The following is an 18,053-nucleotide window of genomic DNA, read 5'->3' on the forward strand; positions in this document are numbered from 1 at the left end:
GGGCTGGATAGAGACCACTCAGACACGAGCTGGAAGCAATACCAAAGTGTAGCTCTTTCCTTCTTATGGACCAGAGAAAGAGGCTGGCTTCCAACTGGTGGCCTTACAATGTTCATCCAGGTTCTTTAAGATACAAGTTGGGAATCTCTGATCTGAGATGACTGGGGACTAGAAATGTTTCAGATCTTTGATCCCTCACCCTGCCCTCCTCCTGGTTAGATTTTTGAACTTTTGTGTAGGCATAAAATACTTGGAGATGGGCTCACTCATGTTTCAGATACATCTTTTACACCTAGCCTGAAGGTAATGTCACGGGACAGTTTTGGCATGCCTGTGTTTTGATTTGCCACATGGTGCATGAGGTCGGGTGTGGAATTTTCCACTTGATACATCATGCCTCTCCAGTATTCAGACTTGGGATTTATTTTTCTGGATTAGAGACACTTGACCTGTATTCCATGCTCAATGTAATTAGAATTAGCTTTGACTAATAAGAAGACTCCCTTTGGAGGAGGGTCTGTCATGAGAGTAAAGAGAGACTCAGGATCTTTCCAACTGGAGGTTGAGGCTGCAGCTGCAGGGCCTCTCATGCACCCAGCCATGAGAGACTCTCCCTTGGACCACCCCCTCCATGAAGCCATGCAGGGGGGTGGGGTGAGGGAGGGGAGAGACAGGACCTTGTCGAAGTTTCTCTGCTTCTTGTCCAGAGTGGCGCAGGCAGTGTGGGCCCGCTCCAAGTCCAGCATCAAATCATCCACTTCCCCCTGGAGCCTCTGCTTGGTTTTCTCCAAGGAAGCGCACTTAGAATTGGCCGTCTCTGTGTTTTCTTCTGCCTCCTGGAGCCTCTGGGCCAGTTTCTTCCTAAGAGAACCAGATGTTGTTTGAGTCTTGGCAAGAGTGGGATTATTTCGGAAAATGACTGTTAGGGTAAAATAGAAAGGAACAGTCTGGGAAGGAATCAGCAGGCCCTGGTGTGTTGAGAGGAGAGGATCCTAGCACAGCCATGTGCTATCCAATAACATGTTACAGGCAACATACCCCATGGTGGGCCCACAAAATTACAGTGGTGCTGGAAAGTACTTGAAGAAGCCACATAGATTGATTGAGGTATGTGCATATACGCTCTAGAACGTTCCCACAATGGCAACATCTCCTAAAGATGTGCTTCTCAGAGCATACCCCATGCATGGTTAAGTGACATGACTGTATTGCTTGACTAATCCCAAAATGGTTGGTGGCTAGGAAGGGATCCCCAAGGAGTCCTCAAGAGAGCCAGGAGGATAGGTAGTTTCACAGGAGGACGGCAGGGAGACCCCCCAAGAGGTGATAAGATGCCACTGGATGCTTAAGGAACTAAGAAGGAGGGAAGAGAGATTCTGGCCAGGCAGGAGCAAGCACTTCCCTGTCTCTTAGCTTCTGTCATAAAGCCACCATGTTTGTTGTAACCCTGGAATCATACTTGGCCTCTTCCAGCTCCTCTGTGCGCTGGATGGCGTCCGTCTCGTATTTGGTTCTCCACTGGGCAACCTCACTGTTGGCCTTGGACAGCGCCCTCTGCAGCTCGGCTTTGCCTTCCTGCTCCTCCTCATACTGCTCCCGAAGCAGATCACAGTCATGGCGGGAAGACTGCAGGGCGTGGGCCAGGGCGTTCTTGGCCTGGAGAATTGCAGCGGTGACAAATCGTAAAATGATGAGACCCTTTTTCAAGTTAAGGTGATTTTTTTTTTTAAAGTTTACACTTGAAGCATTCCCTTGAAGTATAAATGTGGCCATGTTTGCTTATCACCTACTTAAATTTTTTAGGTTCTCTCCTTCATTAGAATATATTGAAATATATTAAAATTATATATCTAAATCTCTTTATTAAAAAAACAACACAATTCATGACACCATGTTGGAGAGAATACCATGAACATTTGCTAACAGCCAAACAGTAGGTAGCCATAAAAGTAAACACACTGAGAATAAAGCAACGTAATCCCTGTCTGGTTGGTTACGCACTGTGACTCTGGGCCTGTGGTCTATCCTCTGTTGATGTCATAGTTAGGTAAATAAATAATGCTAAAGAGCTGTTGTTCAAATGGAGACTTCTTTCGCGAATATAATTAGAAGTATGGAAATGGAATTAAAAAGGCACTGACTGTCTTGCTTCTTGGTCTGGAATGATAAAGGATTGTGGCTATGAGAAACATAGAGCATATTTTGGTGTCATGAATGAGCTGTCCTCACACTAGGGCCTGCTGATGGGCTGTGCTGTTCCAGGGCTCAGCCTCCTCTTCCTAAGCAAGAGAGGACCCCTCCAGAGCACCCCTGTCTTTCATTCCTCTCTGGACAGTGTAAAAGTTCAGTTCTAGCAATAGTGGTCACAAAGCACCCTCTGATGCCACCATCAAGGAAAAGAGTTCTGTTTCCCTAGTGTAGTCAGGTATACATCTTCATCCTTGAAAAAACAAACATATGTAAGGCTGGGAATAGTAGTACACGCCTGTAATCCAGTTACACAGTAGATATAGGTATGAGGGTTGTGGGCCATGGCCAGCCTGGGGAGGAAAATGCATGATCCTATCTGAAAAAATGGCTAAAGCAAAAAGCATTGGAGGTATGTCTCAAGTGATAGGGCATCTGCCTAGCAAGCACAAGGCCCCAAGTTCAAGCCTCAGTACTACCAAAACAGAGGCGATCACCTCAATACTTGTTCAAACACTGGTTCTTACCTACTTTCCCTGATTCCAGTTCTATCAAAATGCCTTACTATAGAAGAGAAAGATGGACAGTGAACATGAACCTAATTTTTTTTTCCAAAAGAGAGAGAAGAAACTTGGGATACCCTTGGAAGATTGTCCTGTAACTCATAGCCAGGGTACAGCAACCACAGAATTCCATTCATGCCTTTTTTTTTGTCTGTCATGGGACCTGAACTCTGGGCTCTTCGGCTCAAGTCTAGTGCTCTACCACTTGAGCCACAGCACACTTCCAACTTTTTTCTGCTTATGTGGTGCTGAGGAATCAAAACCAGGGCCTCGTGCATAGAAGGCAAGCACTCTACCACTGAGCCACCTTCCCAGCCCCCCACTCATGCAGTTTTAAGAGCCCCTAAATTACTATTCCAATGATTGAATATATATTCTTGGCATTTCCTGAGCTTTTATGGTGTTTACTGGTGCTATGCCTACTAGGTGCTACTACAGTGGGCCGACATATTTTCTGGATACAAACATCTGATTTCGATAAAGAAGAAAGAGTTGAAAGCATTCCAAGTTGTGGGGCTGGTTGGCTTGACTGAGATGGACAGTCTAGTACTTTGATGGGGAAGAGAGGCTCTGAGCTGAAGAGCAAACTTCTCAGACCATCCTGTAGGGACAGAGGTACCAAGAGGAAAGGCACCCTGGTGGATTCCTAGTCCTGAGAAAGAAGATCCAGTGCCGCTCTACAAGGCCTAGACAGGAAGCTCCAGACTTCTCCATGTGTCCAATTGCATTATTTGGCCTCTCATATTCTCTCTAACTCTTACCATTTCCCCAAAGAGGCATCCTCACCTTGGTCTCTTCCTCTAGTTGCCTCTTAAGCTCCTCCAGTTGCTGGGTGAGGGCCTGCTTGCCTTTAGTTAGCTGTGAGATCAGAGACTCCTTCTCTTCTACTTGGTGGCTCAGTTCCCCTACCAAAAAGATATGGTCCATCAGCCTTGCTGGTCTCCAACCTCCTAGACCAGCCTGGCTGGACCCTAGACCCTGGCACGTATCCTTACCATTTTGGGTCTGGAGTCTTGCCTTCTGCATGTTCAAATCATGGATTATCTGGGTCTGTTGGTCATCCTTAGCTTTGATTTCATTAAACTGATCTTCCACGGACCGGCACATTCTTTCTATATTACTCTTAAAAGAAAAAAAAGAAAATGTCTTCATGAATGGGAAAAATGGGTTCCCGGAGTACAATATGGAACTGGACAGTTTGACAGTGTGGCTTCTTGTTAGATTGGCTTAAAAAATCATAACCAGCTGGGTGCCAGTGGCTCATGTCTATAATCCTAGCTACTCAAGAGGCTGAGATCTGAGGATCACAGTTTGAAGCCAGCCTGGGCAGAAAAGTCTGTGAGAGACTCTTATCTCCAATTAAGCACTTAAAACCCAGAAGCAGAGCGCTAGCCTTGAGCAAAAGAGCTCAGGGACAGTTCCCAGGCCCTGAGTTCAAGCCCCACAAACGACAAGAATAAAAGTTATAACCATACGTAACTTGAGGATAGGAATGAGATGGGGAAAGAAAGGTCAAGAACGACATTGATCAAGATGCATTGGACTCATAAGTTGACTTCTGGAATTGAAGTGCAACTACTTAATAAAAAATTGTAATCATTTCAGATTTGTTTTATTTTGATTTGTGATTGCTACTTAATTACGAATAGCTTAGAGCAACAGCTTGTGGTTGGTTAAGTATTTAATATTTGTAAACAAACCTCTGAGGAGATGCCACTCAAAAGAACCCTAGTAAGCCAGGCACCGATGGCTCACACCTGTAAATCTAGCTACTCAGGAGGCTGAGATCTGAGGATCACAGTTCAAAGTCATCCCAGGCAGGAAAGTTCATGAGACTCTTATTTCCATTAAACTACTCAGAAAACTGGAAGTAGCGCGGTGGCTCAAGTGGTAGAGCGCTAACCTTTAGCTGAAGAGCTGAGGGACAGTGGCCAGGCCCAGAGTTCAAGCCCCACAACCAAAAAAAAAAAAGAAATAGAAAAAGAAATGTATTCGTTACCTGGCTTATAAAAGGGTAACCTCTCTGTACCATACCTTTATAATAACAATACAATCATATTTTAAAAATAATCAAGAAAAGAAAACAGAGCAGAAAGCAATGTTGGAGGTGGAGAGGCTGTGAGGAGGGCTGGCTAGAGGCCTAACTGGGTCAGTCAGTGATGCTGGAATTTCTTCTAACTCAACCAACTCTGAGACATAGGAGAGAGAGAGGAAGAAAGAAAGGGAGAAGGAAAGAGAGGGAGAGAGTGGGAGAAGGAGAGGCAGAGGGAGACAGCTGCAGTGCTGTCCGAAAGTTCTATGTTTGGATGTGGTTTGTACTTCCAGGGTTTATATACCTCCCAAGGAAGCTTGCTCCATCCCCCATGGTGGGGCTGAGCAGTGGTAGGCGCCTCAGTGGGAGGCTACTAAGTCATGATGGCACCACCTCAGGAAAGGATGAATCTGGTCTCTTGAGGCTGAGTTAATTGTCGCAGGAATGAAATGTGGGCTAAGAAGATCATCCATGGATAGAATTCGCTCTGGTATATTCCAGATAGACTGGAAGCTTTTCTGTAATGCAATCTAGAGTGGCAGCATGTCATTGTCTGAACTTGCACGGTAAGGGTCTCAACGTGTGTGTCACCTCAAAATGCTTGCGATGACACGATATCCCCAGTGAAATGCTGGGAAGTGGGGGTTTGGGGAGGTGATTAGGTCTTGACGATTCAGCCTTTGCAGAGAGTCACAGTCTGTACAGAAAATGGGCACTAGCCCCCTACCCCTGATGCTATGGGCAGACATAGCATCAAGCTGCCATCTTGGAAGCATAGTTTGGGTCCCTCAGCAGACACAAAATCTAGATCCTGCATTTCCCAGCCTCCCGGACTGTTGTTTGGAATTTACCCAGTCTTAAAGTCTTTTGCTACTGCATCTCCCCAAGATGGATAAGATGAATGTGAGGACTTGGGAGGGAGGAGGGGCTCAGTGCAGACCATGCAATGAGTGTAGAAGCATCAAGTTCCACACGCTCAGGAGCTCCTCATGGCCAAGGACAGAAAGGGTGAGTCTGTACCTTGGACTTGGAGACTGTTTCAATGTTGCTGGCCATGTCGTCGATCTCCATCTTCAGCTCACTCTTCTCCTTCTCCAGCTTCTGCTTGACCCTCTGCAGGTTGTCGATCTGCTCCCCAAGCTCGGCCACACTGTCTGCATGCTTCTTCCTCAGGGTGGCGGTTGTGGCTTCGTGCTGCAGGGTGGCCTCCTCCAGGTCCCTGCGCATTTTCTGGAACTCAGCCTCTCGCTTCTTGTTCATCTCGATCTGGGCAGAAGTGGCTCCACTGGCTTCTTCCAGCCGATCGCTGATCTCCTCCAGTTCCCTGGCCAGGTCAGAGCGCTGCTTCTCAATCTTGGCTCGGAGCGTGTGTTCTGCTTCAATTTCTTCCTCCAGCTCTTCTGTGCGAGCCTGAAAGGTCAATGGATCAGGGAGGTCATCGTGCAAAGAGCAGCCCACTTGTGGAGGGACTAGGTGATGAGGACTTGGGAGGCAGGCGGCACAAGGTTAAGAATAACATTGAATCAGTGAGAAAACTCTTAGGTTGGAAATAATCTGTGTCCATCATGGGGGAATGGTCAAGTCAACTGGATGGAGGACTTGCTCTAGAAATCCATGAAGCAGTTACATTCTGATGCATAACTCCCTGGCATAGCTCTGCAGATGTGTGGATAAATTAAAGGAACAAAATGTACAATGATATGTTTAAGATGGTAATATTTATGCTAAAATACAAAGAAACAGGAACAAAATTTCCTATCTATCTATCTATCTATCTATTTATCTATCTATCTATCAATCATCTATCACCTGTACTTTCTTTGAGTCTTAAATGTTCTTGTAAATACATAGCAAAAGTTCTGGAAGGATCCATAAACAGGGGAAATTGAGAAGATTGGAAGGGTATAAGGCTTAGGGATAGTGGTCAGTCACCCTTATTGACAATATTTAGCCTTACTGATAGTATTTTGTCTCTTTTCAAGGAGATATGTTTATGTGTTACCAATAAAGTTAGTGTATTATTTTTTAAAGAGAGGGAAAAGCCAGGCATGATGCTTGTCTATCATGCCAGCTACTGTGGAAGGTGAGGCAGAAAGATTTTCTTGAGCCCAGGAGTTCAAAATCCAGGCAGAGCAACACAGTGAGACCCTGTCTCAAAAACCAAGCCAAGCAACAAAACCAACCAAAAACCAAAAAGCATAGAGAAAAGGATAGGACATTTTCTCTAGCTCCAATAGATGGAATAGAAATGTTCAAGAAACGAAGGGAGAGTTGGGTATGGTGGATCATGAGTGTCATCCAAGGACTTGGGAGGATGAGTCAGGAAGATTAAGAGTTTGAAGCCAGCCTGAGCTATGAAGGGGGACTTTGTCTACAAACATGCAAACACATAAACCAGACAAGAGAGAGCCGGAGAAGAGCAAGCAGTATACTGGCACACAGATGTCCCTCACTAGGCAGGGCTGGCACTTGCCTGTAATTCTTTAATCTTCTTCTGCAACTGCAAACTCTGAACTTGTTCATCATCGATTTTAGTTTGCAATTGACTGATTTCAAACTCCTTCCTGAAAAGAGATTAACCACCAAAAATCAAAGGACACAAACCATCACCCTTTGAGGTGCAAACAAGATGGCTTCCGGGCTCAAAGGGAGAGGCAGAAAACGCAACACCCACTTCTTTAATTTCTCTTCCACTTGCTGCTTGTCATTTTCTAGGTCCATTATGGATTCCTGGGAGATTTTCAAATCTCCTTCCAGCTTCCTCTTCACCCTTTCCAGATCGGCCCGAAGTTTTTTCTCCTGCTCCAAGCTTCCCTCCAGCTGGAAAGACATGGGCAATAAGACATGGGAACTCATTGGGAAAGCAAGCTGGACCCCCTTCAGCCCTTAGAGCCATACACCTGCCCAAGGCTTCAGGGCTAGATAGTCAGAGGTTATCCCTGGAAGGAAGCAAGTCTTCCCTTCTTTGCCTTCTTCTCTCTTCTAGCAAAGCCCCTGGAGAGGGGAGAGTCTGGATCCCTTGGGTGCCTCCTGGTGCCTCTTTTGGCTGATTCCTAGTTGGCCTGTCCAGGTCACATTCCTGGTGGTAGAAGGTCAACACCCATAGACTAGTGCTTTTACCCAGATAGGAATACACAGTGGGAAGGGCACTGCCAGGAGGTCTACCTTGCCTGCCATTACTCTTTCCTTCTCACAGTAGAAACCATGGGGAGATTTAGGCAAGGAGTTGTTCACATGTCAGTGTGTGTCCATGTGAGCACAGGGAAAGCAAAGTGTGTGAACGGAGCATACCTACTCTGGCCTCAGGAAGATTAGAGACGTAGAAAAATTCTAGCCACAGTAACGCATAAAATCAGATTACCTCAAACCTAGATATTACACCAAGAATGAGAGTGTACCACGATGGAGACACATGGCCACAGATGAAGTATTCTTCTTCTTCTTGTATTGCATTATATTATATTGTTTTGTTTTGGCAATACCCGACATCAAACCCAGAGCCTTGTACACGCTGCTCAAGCATTCTACCACTGAACTGGAGCCAGATCTTCACTGTATTAGAACACAGTAGGGGATTTGGGAATCCCAATAACCTGCAGGCATATGTTAATTATAATAATGATGATGCTATATTTTACTGAAAATGTCAATTGATCTGTGGTGAATGTGTATTGGTGTGTTGTGTGCCTGTTGTTTTAGGGTGCATAACTGCCACCCACTGTGTGTTGAGTTTCCCTTGGAACCCTCTCCCCCTCCTACAGGTAGAGCTGCTTGCATCCCTTTTTCTCAGGTGGAAGCTGAGATTTTAAAAGTCAGTCACCCTGCTTATCACCACATTTGGGATCGGGGATTGGCTGAGATCTGAACTCTGGACTCTGGTTCCAGAATGGGAACTCTTCAGCTCTCCTTACATCATCTGTTTGCTGTTCGAGCTTGACGTTGATTTTGATTAGGCCATTGACTTTGTCTTCTTCAACCTGCAGGTCATCTAGGGTCTGCTGATGGGCTTCCTGCAGGGCTTTCTTCTCCTTGGTCAGTTTGGAAATGTTTTCCTCAAGGGCTGTCATTTCTTCAGAAAGATTCTTTACCTGGGAAAACATCAGCACCAATGTTATATTGAAACATTTAGGCCAGGAACTTCCAACAACAAAATAATATTTCTTTTTTTTTTTTTTGGTTGGTTGTGGGGCTTGAACTCTGGGCTTGGGGTTTGTCCCTCAGCTCTTCAGCTCAAGGCTAGTGCTCTACCACTTGAGCCACAGCGCCACTTCTGGTTTTCTAGTGGTTTATTGGAGATAAGAGTCTCACAGACTTTCCTGTCTGGGCTGGCTTTGATCCACGATCTTCAGATCTCAGCCTCCTGAGTAGCTAGGATTACAGGTGTGAGCTACCCAGCTCAAAATAGTATTTCTATCTTGCTCTATTAGATCTTTACTTTGGAATTGGTAGGCTCTAAAGTTTTCCTTCCTCCTTTTTATCTTTACCTCCCTCCCTCCTTCCCTTCTGCTTTCTTTCTGCCTCTAACTTCTAGGTGGTGCTGGGTTGAGGAGGCTCCTGCATCCATCTTCCTTGGTACGTAGCCTGTGGGATTCTCAACTGCCCACCTTGTTTTCTGTGGCGTGCTTCTCCTTCTCCACTTTGGTCAGGGTCAGCTCCAGGTCATCAATATCTCTTTTGAGAGAGGAACACTTGTCTTCCAAATTCCTCTTCTTGGCCACCAGCTCAGAATTGATCTCTTCTTCCTCTTCCAGCCTCTCGTTCAGCTCCTTGACTTTTGCTTCCAGCTGGATCTTGCTCTTGATAAGCCCCTCACATCGCTCCTCGGCGTCCATCAGATTTTCTGTTTCCTGCAAGAACCAGGATGCTGTACATTTCGATCAGCTCCTTAAGAAACCCCTAAAAGCCCATTGCCTGGACCTAACCCAAGAAGGATAAAAGCCCAGCATCTAAGCCTCCACCTTTGCTGAATTTGCCTATTGGATTATATCATTTTTCTGGTACCACCATCAGCTAACAAACAAGCCATTCACTCTGTGTCAAGCTAAACTGACTTGTATTTGTAAAACATGGCTACCTTATATAACTTTTAACAGAAAAAAGCTGCCTCAACCTTCAAAACAAGACATTATAAGCACACAAGAAGTCTGGTGCTGGACACTCACTCCTGTCATCCTAACTACGCAGGTAGCTGAGATTTGAGGATTGCAGTTTCAAGCCAGCCTGGGCAGAAAATCTGTGAAATTCTTATCTCCAATTAACCAGCAAAAAGCCAGACGTGGAAGTGTGGCTCAAGTGGTAGAGTACTAGCCTTGAGTGAAAAAGCCCCATGACAGTGCAAGGCCCTGAGTTCAAGCCCCAGGACAGACAACACACACACACACACACACACACACACACACACACACACACACACAGATGAACAAATGAACAAGTGAATGAATTAGTGCCAGAAGAATTATAGTGAATCTCTAGGGCAAGACCAAAACTAGTAAATCCTTTTCTTTCAGTAAATCAAACCATCTTTCCCTTTTAAAAATATGTTCAGAACTGGCAATACCTTGCTGGGAAATTGCTGTGATGAGACGGGGTAAAAGTTTTATAAACCTAAGCCATGTGCTAAAGATCAATATGCATTAAACCCTTTGATTCCCCAACACCCACATCAGTGAGTGCTATTGCTCTGCCCACTTTACAGATGAGAAAACCAAGACACAGAGGGAAGTGACTTGTCTTGTGGGCACACAGCTCCTATATGGAGGACCACACACCCAGCAATCTGGTTTCATATTTGTCCCCTTGCCCACTATGTCTGGAAAAGAGTGAAGTGAAGAGAAAATGTTTTGGGCATGTAGCGAAAAGGTAAGGAAATATGAAGAAGTTTATGTAGATGGGGAAATTAAAAATACCTTAACTCCAAGAAATGAGAGGGTGGAAGAATGCTGTGCCCTGCTGGTGTAGTTTTGTTTCTCCTTTTAATTAAGAAGTACATTAATTACAGGTGGCTCACACCTGTAATTCTAGCAACTCAGGAGACTGAGGTCTGAGGATCATGGTTCAAAGCCCACTTGTGTAGGAAGTCTGTGAGATGCTTATCTCCAATAAATACCAAGAAAGTTGAAAGTGGAGCTGTGGCTCAAGTTGTGCTAACCTTGTGTACAAAAGAAAAAAAACTCAAAAGCCAGATGCTGGTAGTTCATACCTGTAACCCTAACTACTCAGGAGGCTCAGATCTGAAGATCTAGTTCAAAGCCAGCCTGGGAAGAGAAGTCTACAAGACTCTTATCTTCAGTTAGCCACCAGAAAGCCAATAGTGGCACTATGGCTCAAGTGGTAGAACACTAGTCTTGATCATAAAAGCTCAGGGACAGTGCCTAGGCTCAGTTCAAGCCCCAGAACCAGCACACACAAAAACATTTTCAGAAACATTGTTGAGTATAATCATAGTATTGAACATCACATGGAAGAACTACTTTCTCTGTTTTTGGATTGGGTTATTTAATTTGAATGATTTATTTTTGTTGATAGAACTTTTTTTTTAAAAAGACTTGGTGAACTTGTGACAGCTATGGATTAGGATAAAACACAGACATTTCTCATATCCACAGTAAAATATGTTTAACTCTGCTAGGGAAGACAGGGACAAATGAAAGTCCACACAAGTTTACTCTGCAGATCTGATTTTGGTCCACTTAGTTTCAGGGAAGCCAGAGCCAGCCCTCTTTCTATGAAGAGGGTAATACTGCAATATGCTGTATAACCACATGGTGTCACCACTGTTGCTTGAATAGACACACCTTTGTGGGGGGTTGGGGGTCCTCTCTCTTCCTCATTTTTGGTCATTTCAGGGTCTTATGCTTTGCATCTTCAGAACAAAGGTACTTACAGACTGGACCTGCAACTGGAGATCATTCTTTTCCTGTAGCAGAGAGACCATTTTCTCTTCTAGCTCCTTCCGGCGAGCCTCAGATCTGGCCAGATCCTCCTTAGCCTTTTCGAAGTCTTCCTTCATGGTGGCCATCTCCTTCTCTGCCTCTGCACTCTTCAGCAAGGGCTTGATCTTGAAGAACAGGTTCATCCAGGGCCAGTGCTTGACGTTCATGAAAGAGCGGATGTTGTACTGGATGCAGAAGATGGACTCCCTGTGCACCCGTTAGGATTTGGGTTAACAGACCACGGAAGGTTTAGCTAATCCCCCCAATCCCACCCCCATAGGTACTGGAACCTTCCTTTCCAGCCTATGTTACTGCTTGCTCCCTTCCCAATACTACACAGAGTTCCACATTTATACAACTCATTACAACATTTATGGGATATCTGAAACCTAGCTTCAATTTTCCCTAACCTAGCCCCTTCTTGGGGATTTCTTCCCTCAACTCCCTCCCCATTTTGTGTTGGTTTCACCAAACACAATTGGCTTCGTGAAGCTAAAGGTTGGAGGTATTCCTAACCCCCAATGGGGGGGACCCCAGTTCTGCTTTCTTAGAAATCCCCACACATAACTAGTTGTCAATGTTGCTATTCCTTCTCCACCAAGAACTGGTGGTTTACGCCTGTAATCCCAGCTGCTCAGGAACCTGGGATATGAGGATTATGGTTCATGGCCAGCTGGATGGAAGAATCCCTGAGACTCTAATCTCCAAATAACCAGCACAAGGCCAGAAGGGGAGCTGAGACTCAAGTGGCAGAGCATTAGCCTTGAGTGAAAAAGCTAAGGCCATGAGTTCAAGTCCCAGTATGGGTGTGCATGTGCACACACACACATACACACATACCTACATGCACGCACACATACACACAGAGTCTTTGAGATTCCTCTATGCTACTCTGTCCTGTCTCATCCCTGTTCTAATTTAGGTTCTTGTCACCTCTCATTTGGATTTCTGTTAGAAATCTTCTTCCTCTCCACCCCTCAAGTTAACTTTCCCCCAAGCTGCCAGAGAGACCATCACTGGTCTCTTACATGCTCCCCAGGGCTCCCCATTCACCAGAGACAGTCTGGGTTCCTCAAGATGATGCATAGGGTCTTCCAATGCCCACATTTTACCCCATACCACAAGTAACCGTGATCTTATTATCACCCTCACCTTCAGATCATCCTGTTACAGATCAGGCAAAGTTTCTTTCAGGAAGCTATTCTTGGTTTCTGACCCCTCCATGCCACCACTCAACCATCTGGGTTGAGGATTTGCTTGCCCCAGGCCTCTGTGCCTTTGACTGCAACCTTATCATTGCAATTATTAAAATTTGCCATGTATGCAAATGTGAAGAGAGCTTTGTGAGCCACTTTAAGGTAGGGCTTATTTCTGTGTCCCTAATTTCAAGCAGATTATCCAGCACAGGACTTCTGCTCAATAAACACTAGAGGAATGAATGAATGAATGAATGAAGAATGAATGATAGGATCCCCAGACTAGAAGCAGGAAGTGACCACGGGCAGCTCAGTAAAGAGGGTGGGGGGGGAGTGGTGGTGAGAATCTGTATCACCTCCTCTCCATCATCTTCTTGAACTCCACCCGCATCAGGTAACCCCTGCACAAGGCCTGTGTGCGTGTCATCAGGGTCACCAGCTTCTCGTCCCTCATCTCCTCCAAAAGTCCCAGGAGCCCAGCTTTGAAGAACACCTGCGTGAAGGAGAAATGGATCCTGCTTGGTCCCCAGTGGGTGCTCCATCGGCTCTCACGGGAGCCTCTTTCTACCCAATCCTAGGTCAAGTCTCCAAGCACTGAATTGGACCAGCAGCAACCAAGCTCCCAGAATCCACTTCCCAGCTGATCTTCTCTTTGCACTTGCACATCTTGGACAGCAAGGCAGCCTGTTGTAAAGCAGGCTCTAGACGCATCTACCCACGTGGTTGAGTTCCTACAGACTCACATAGAAGGCAAAGACAAATCCTGAAGATAACCACAGAGCAATTACGCCCAGGTTAGGAGAAAGTCACAGATGACTCCTTTTATCTCTGTCCCACCCTGAATCCCATTGTCCTTGCAGTTCTGAACAGCAGAACATCTCCCCTCTCTCCACCCATGACATCCAAGGAAACAGTTCTGTCTGGACTCTAGACTGGAAACCCTATTTTGCCTTACTCTTGGGAGTCTGGCCAGGATTGGGACATGGCTTTTGGCACTCACTGGTCCTTACCTGATTTATGGACCTGCCTCGCCCAGGAACTCAGTTAGGTAGGGCCCATCCTTACCACCATCATCCCTACGTCACCAGTGAGAAGACAGTTAAATATATCTGGAAGGCTATTTTTGACAAGGGCATTCACATGCACTCAGGAACTGGTTGGTTTGGGTGGTTATGATTATTCTTCCTGCACTGTTCCTAGAGACCCTTTTTAAAAAACCAAAACAAAACTTTGTTCTCTTCTCTAAAGAATCCTTCCTCTTTATGGATGTCTCTTCTGGAACACTCTGAATTGCCCGTTGCTTTCTTCTCAGCCACTTAAAGAGCCAGATCCCTCTCCACCCAGCTGTAGAGCTCCCTTTATCTGAGCTTCCAGAGCCCCTCATCTTCCTCTGACAAGACTTCTCACCTTGGTGTGGCCAAAGCGGAACTGCTCTCGGTCCACGTCGATGGAGTTCAGCAGCTTCTCGGAAGCATTCTTGCTGTCGATGAACTGCCCTTCTGGGATGGCACTGGCATTGAGGATCCGGTACCTGAGGAGAAGGGATACCTTTCTTAAGTGGATTCAATCTCCCAGAATGTCCTGATATCAGCACCTTCTAGAAACTTCTCCTGCACTAGCCTTAGGAGGAAGCAGAATTCTGCACAGTACAGATGGTCTGGATGCAATCCAAGGATGGGTTCTAACTAGGCAAGGAGGCCTAGAGAGGAGAGATGCAAGAAGGAAGAAAGTCCAGCCAGTGCATACATACATGGGCTTTTGCCATTAGAGGAAATGGCTCTTATCTGACTTGGAAGAGCCTGAAGTCAGCTGTGATTTATGCCTCTAGAGGGCGCTCTCTCCTTCTACCCAGGTCAAGGCCACAAAGACTCCTCACAAGATGGCATCTTAGAAGAGAGAGGTAGTCCAAGACAGCAGATCTCAACTTGGCTCCCATGGGGGACATAGGACACTGTCTGAGACATTCTTTTTAGCCGCTCAGCTTGAAGGTGAGTGGTATGGTTTGGTACCAGAATTATCCATTCCTACACATCCATCAAATCAGAACTGACACATCTTCATAGCTGGGCTACAGGGCTTGGCCACTGGCCTTGGAACCACATTGGGCTGGCTTAGCACTCACTTTGGACATGGGGTCATCCTTCCAGCAAATGAAGAAGTCTACAGAAACCCTGGGAGATAGGTGAGCCCACCAACCACCCAGGCCAGGTGAGCCTTGGCTGTCCTCAACAGGAGAGAGATGTTAAGAGAAGGAAGCTCACCGTTGCTTGAAGTCTGCGTAGAGGATCCGACTGGGGAACCCCTTCCTGCAGATCCGGATGCCCTCGAGAACCCCGTTACAGCGCAGCTGGTGCATGACCAAATAGTGGTCCATTACACCTGGGGGGAGATGCCAGGAATCTATGTCTCTGGCTTACCCAACTTTTTTATTTTTTATCTTTGATGACTTGATGCATCAAAACAACCGGATTTGAATGGAAAGAGTTAGTACCAGATGAAATCCCACAGAGGAAAGAATCCTAACCTCCTTAGGGAGGCTCAATAGCACTTAACTATAAGAATGAATGAAAGCCAGCATTTGGATCTTTATCCTACTGGTGGCCCTGGGTTCTAGCAAGGCTACAAGAGAGGGCAGAGGGAATAGGCAGTAGGCATTATCCCATTAGATAACCTGAGATGGCTTCCTGTTTCTGCTTAAGGATAGGAATACTTTAGTGCCTTTTGTGGAAAAAGAAGGTCATTCATTCATCCTATTCTGGAAAGCTGGGTCTGGGTCTGAGACTCTTCTGTGTAAGGGAATAGGGGGAGGTACCGTGGTGATATGATGTCTTCTTCTTTGGGGATCCCTGTGTTTCTGAGGAGAGGGGCAAGTAAGGCTAGCTTTTGTCTTAACCTTGTAAAAATGTTGAGAGTGCTCATGAGCTTCCCTGGTTGATGTGAGAGAAGATCATCATATAACCATACAACGTTCAGAGCTTTGGCTTGCACTGTCCAATACAGCAACTAGACCCACAGGAGGCTGCTTACATTTGAATTCATCAACAGTACAAATTCAATTTCTTTGCTTCCCTGGGTACATCTCATAAAAACAGTGGCTACCATATAGAATAGGGTAGATGTATAACAGTTCCATCATTTGCCAGAGTTCTAGTGGATAGGAATTCCCTGAAGAAAATCTGGTTAAGGCTAAGGAGAAAATGGACTAGAAACCCACAGAATATTGTAGAGAGAACCTTCGAAGTCATCTGGATCCTCCTTCCTTCAAGACACTCTGGAAAGTTATAGATTGAACAAGTCTCTGTATGTACACACACACTCTGTATCTTGGCTATGAGATCATTCTCATAGTGGGTCAGAGAGAATATAACACATTCAATTGCATTGTAATTTCAGAATAAACAATAAAAATATGTTTTAGTGAACATATTTCAAACATTGCCTGATTGATATACTTACTGAGCAATTTTTTTTTTGTTTTACCTAAAGATGTAATTTAACATGCATCTGGTATTTGTATTTGCTGAATCGAGCAACTAGATTTAGTAGATTAGTTTGAGAAATGATAGAGATCTTATTCCTTTCCATACACCCACAGAATTTCACATACATTTCAGGGTGTCCTTTTCTGTCCAAAATAATGGCAAGATTGTCTTGCTACTCACCAGGAGTTTTGGTCTCATTGGGAATCAGGCATCGTACAAAGTGAGGGTGTGTGCTCCTTAGGTTGGTCATCAATTTGTTTAAATTTTCCTGAGACACAAATCAAATCAAAACACCCTTGTCTAAGCATATGCCATGTCACAAGGGCAAACAAACAACTGAAAAGTAGAAACTGACAAGTCACGAACCCTGAACACAGCAGACACGGTTTGGAAAGAGGAACCCTTCTTCTTCCCGCCCTTCTTGCTTCCTCCGGAGTCACCTGGAGATGGACACAGAAGTGACTGAAGGTCAAATGCCGCTTACAGCACCCATGGTAAGGGCTCAGAACCACCTCTTCCTCGCCCCCAAGAAAGGCGAGTTTTTATTGCTTTTAGACTTTAGGACCAGAAGTATTGTTTGTCTGGTTGTTTGTGACATGCTTCTAAAATACTCTCATCGGGGAACACTGTGTTAATGGAGTGTCAGGTGGAATTTGGCTGGGAATCTAACTAATGCTTTTAGATGAGGACAGAACTTTCCTCTAGGAGACAGATAGGAAAGTGAACTGATTAACTGGCAAGACTGAAGCATCCTTCTTAATGCTTATAGATTTTTTTCAGGACTTTATTTCTTTTCTATTATTTTTGTTTGGTTCTGGCTTATTATTATTATTATTATTAGGCAGCGCCTCACCATGTAGCCAAGGCTGGCCTTGAGCTCTCAATACTCCTGAGCCAGCCTCCTGACTGTTAGGTTACTAGTGTGCATTACACAAGGCACCTCATGGTGGTACACATCTGCTGAGGGAGGGAGACAGAGTTTAAAGAGAGCGTGGGCTTCGTCGTGAAATTCCAGGCCACCTTGAGCTACATAGTGAGATGCCACCTCACACCAAATGAACAACCCACAGAAACCAGAACCTCTACCATTCTAATCTCTTTTTTTGGTGATCATCTAAAGTTTACATATGCTAATAAACTTAAAAAGTGACATTAGCCACGCAACTACTTTGGAAAGAGAGTTTTATTCCTCAAAAGTTAACCATAGTTATCACTTGACACAGCAGCTCCGTTCCTAGGTGCATGTCAAGAGAATAGACAACCAAGACCCACATGGACACAAAAGCCTTTCCACATTAGCCAGAAAGCAGAGACAATCTGAGTGTCCATCAACTGCTAAACGAGGAGACCATATTGGTCTGGTCATACAATCTAATATTATTTGCCTATAGAATGAAGCACTGAGACATGTTACAATGAGGACAGACCTTGAAACCATCATTGTGAGTGAAAAGATCCAAACACAGAGGCCCACATAATACTTCATTCAATTTTCATGGAATTTCTAGATTAGGGAAATTCAGCAGAGCCAGAGAGTAGAGTAGCAGTTGTCAAAGACTGGGGAGAGCCTACTCATTGATTACAGGGATATTACAAAAGTTCTTTACGTAGATAAAGGTGCTGACTGCCTATTATTGTGTATTAGGAAACATCATTGAATT

The 18,053-nt window shown here is 45.1% G+C and overlaps 1 protein-coding gene across 2 annotated transcripts in view; it reads right to left on the reverse strand.

The window, feature by feature from the left end:
• Myh13 (myosin heavy chain 13) overlaps nucleotides 1-18,053 on the reverse strand; it is a 52,511-nt gene that overhangs the window by 19,107 nt on the left and 15,351 nt on the right. The window contains exons 15-30 of one of the 2 annotated variants that reach the window (XM_042691476.1): nucleotides 17,413-17,418; nucleotides 16,759-16,832; nucleotides 16,573-16,660; nucleotides 15,172-15,289; nucleotides 14,318-14,441; nucleotides 13,267-13,403; nucleotides 11,666-11,921; nucleotides 9,387-9,629; nucleotides 8,694-8,870; nucleotides 7,457-7,602; nucleotides 7,256-7,346; nucleotides 5,803-6,192; nucleotides 3,746-3,872; nucleotides 3,537-3,655; nucleotides 1,460-1,656; nucleotides 678-861 (exon numbers count right to left, since the gene is read on the reverse strand). In XM_042691476.1, the coding sequence (XP_042547410.1) occupies nucleotides 678-861; nucleotides 1,460-1,656; nucleotides 3,537-3,655; nucleotides 3,746-3,872; nucleotides 5,803-6,192; nucleotides 7,256-7,346; nucleotides 7,457-7,602; nucleotides 8,694-8,870; nucleotides 9,387-9,629; nucleotides 11,666-11,921; nucleotides 13,267-13,403; nucleotides 14,318-14,441; nucleotides 15,172-15,289; nucleotides 16,573-16,660; nucleotides 16,759-16,832; nucleotides 17,413-17,418 (2,477 nt within the window). The remainder of the gene's footprint in view (nucleotides 1-677; nucleotides 862-1,459; nucleotides 1,657-3,536; nucleotides 3,656-3,745; nucleotides 3,873-5,802; nucleotides 6,193-7,255; nucleotides 7,347-7,456; nucleotides 7,603-8,693; nucleotides 8,871-9,386; nucleotides 9,630-11,665; nucleotides 11,922-13,266; nucleotides 13,404-14,317; nucleotides 14,442-15,171; nucleotides 15,290-16,572; nucleotides 16,661-16,758; nucleotides 16,833-17,412; nucleotides 17,419-18,053) is intronic. The other variant, XM_042691466.1, reaches the window with a different exon arrangement.

Source organism: Dipodomys spectabilis, unplaced genomic scaffold (assembly GCF_019054845.1).
Source record: "Dipodomys spectabilis isolate Male_0828 unplaced genomic scaffold, ASM1905484v1 ptg000004l, whole genome shotgun sequence".
Classification (NCBI taxonomy): Eukaryota; Metazoa; Chordata; class Mammalia; order Rodentia; family Heteromyidae; genus Dipodomys; species Dipodomys spectabilis.